We start from the raw sequence: 1,282 nt of genomic DNA, 5'->3' as shown, positions 1-1,282 counted from the left end.
CTCTCACATAGGGACACTCGGGATCAATAATAATTGTGGCCCATTTTGTTGGTTCCTTAAGCATCAGGTAGATGCCATGCGTAATTTTCCTACTCTAATGTCTGATAGGGTTTATCTCACATTTAGAAAACTATCCTGCCAACTTATATGAGCCAAACAAAATGGTGTAAACAGAAAAACCAACCAAGCATTATGTTTCTAAAAGTTGTCTAGAAAATGATTATTCTCTCCTTTCCCCTCTTTCATCCCAGTTTCATGTCTAATCACTATCTGGGCTCTAATTTCACTTTTAATCTTAGGAATGCCATTGATGTTTCACCAATTCCAGCATCTGAGCTATTTGATACATGCTTAATTTGAACTGAGTACAACAAGAAATTCCTGATTTGTTCTCCCTGCAATTGAATCAAGGTATCCGGATTGGGCTTTGAAAATTTCATCTGGCCTATCACATTCAAATGTCTGATGAATAATTGGTGAAGAAACATGTCCGTGGACTATGGAATTTTAGAATGTGTATGTTTCTTGGGATTTTCTAGGTGGGCATGGAAACATTGTATATACGCAGGAGCCTATGACAGTGAGCAATGGCCACTTGCCAATATTGAGGAGTTTGAACCTGTGCCAAGGATTTGTAGAAACATCCTTGTAGTCTATGAAGATGATTTGAAAAATCCCAAATGGGCACCCGCAAGTGGCTACAGGATGAATCCTGATTGGGTAGCGAAGAAAGTCACTTATGAGACCACCAAGGGCAGAGTTCCTCCATATTTGATTTACATTGATCATGACGCCCATGACATAGTTTTGGCCATTCGAGGCATGAATTTGGCTAAGGAGAGTGATTATGTTGTATTGTTGGACAATAAGCTCGGCAAAAAGATGTTTGATGGGGGCTATGTGCACGATGGGCTTCTCAAGTCTGCTAGTTGGCTGATCTCTGCTGAATCTGAGACATTGAACGATTTGATTAAGAAAAACCCCAATAAATAGTTTGTTGTTGTTTCTCTTTTATTTATATTTCATAGCATCCCTAAGAAAAAAAAATCAGTGGGTTAAAGTCCAAGAAACTTCCAAAAAAAAAAGAGAGAAAGATGGCATTGGGACCCCTCTCCCTCATCTGGCCAGATTTTTGCCGCCAGGCCGTGTATTTCAATTATATTTGCCAGATGGTTGCAAGAAAGTCCCCATTGCCCGCCCTACACCCATCTTTACTGAATGCTATCGTACAATGGTGCCATGATTTCAATTCTCATCGTCTCTCAAAATCGGAAATTGCTCA

General features: G+C 39.8%; 1 protein-coding gene across 1 annotated transcript; it reads left to right on the top strand.

Annotated features, from left to right (window-relative positions):
* Positions 1-486: 486 nt before the first annotated feature.
* Positions 487-993, top strand: LOC149259741 (uncharacterized). Its single transcript, XM_089455082.1, has one exon. The coding sequence runs from the start codon at positions 487-489 to the stop codon at positions 991-993; it is 507 nt and encodes a 168-aa protein (XP_089311208.1).
* Positions 994-1,282: the final 289 nt, after the last annotated feature.

Source organism: Pinus tabuliformis, chromosome 6, assembly GCF_031772625.1.
Source record: "Pinus tabuliformis cultivar Carrire ecotype Pingquan chromosome 6, CPIR1, whole genome shotgun sequence".
Taxonomy (NCBI): Eukaryota; Viridiplantae; Streptophyta; class Pinopsida; order Pinales; family Pinaceae; genus Pinus; species Pinus tabuliformis.
The sequence above is the reverse complement of the archived record's forward strand: the minus strand, read 5'-3'. Positions and strand labels throughout refer to the sequence as shown.

Coding starts and splice junctions, on each gene's coding strand:
- LOC149259741 (XM_089455082.1), top strand. CDS start 487: ATGTCCGTGGACTATGGAATTTTAGAATGTGTATGTTTCTTGGGATTT.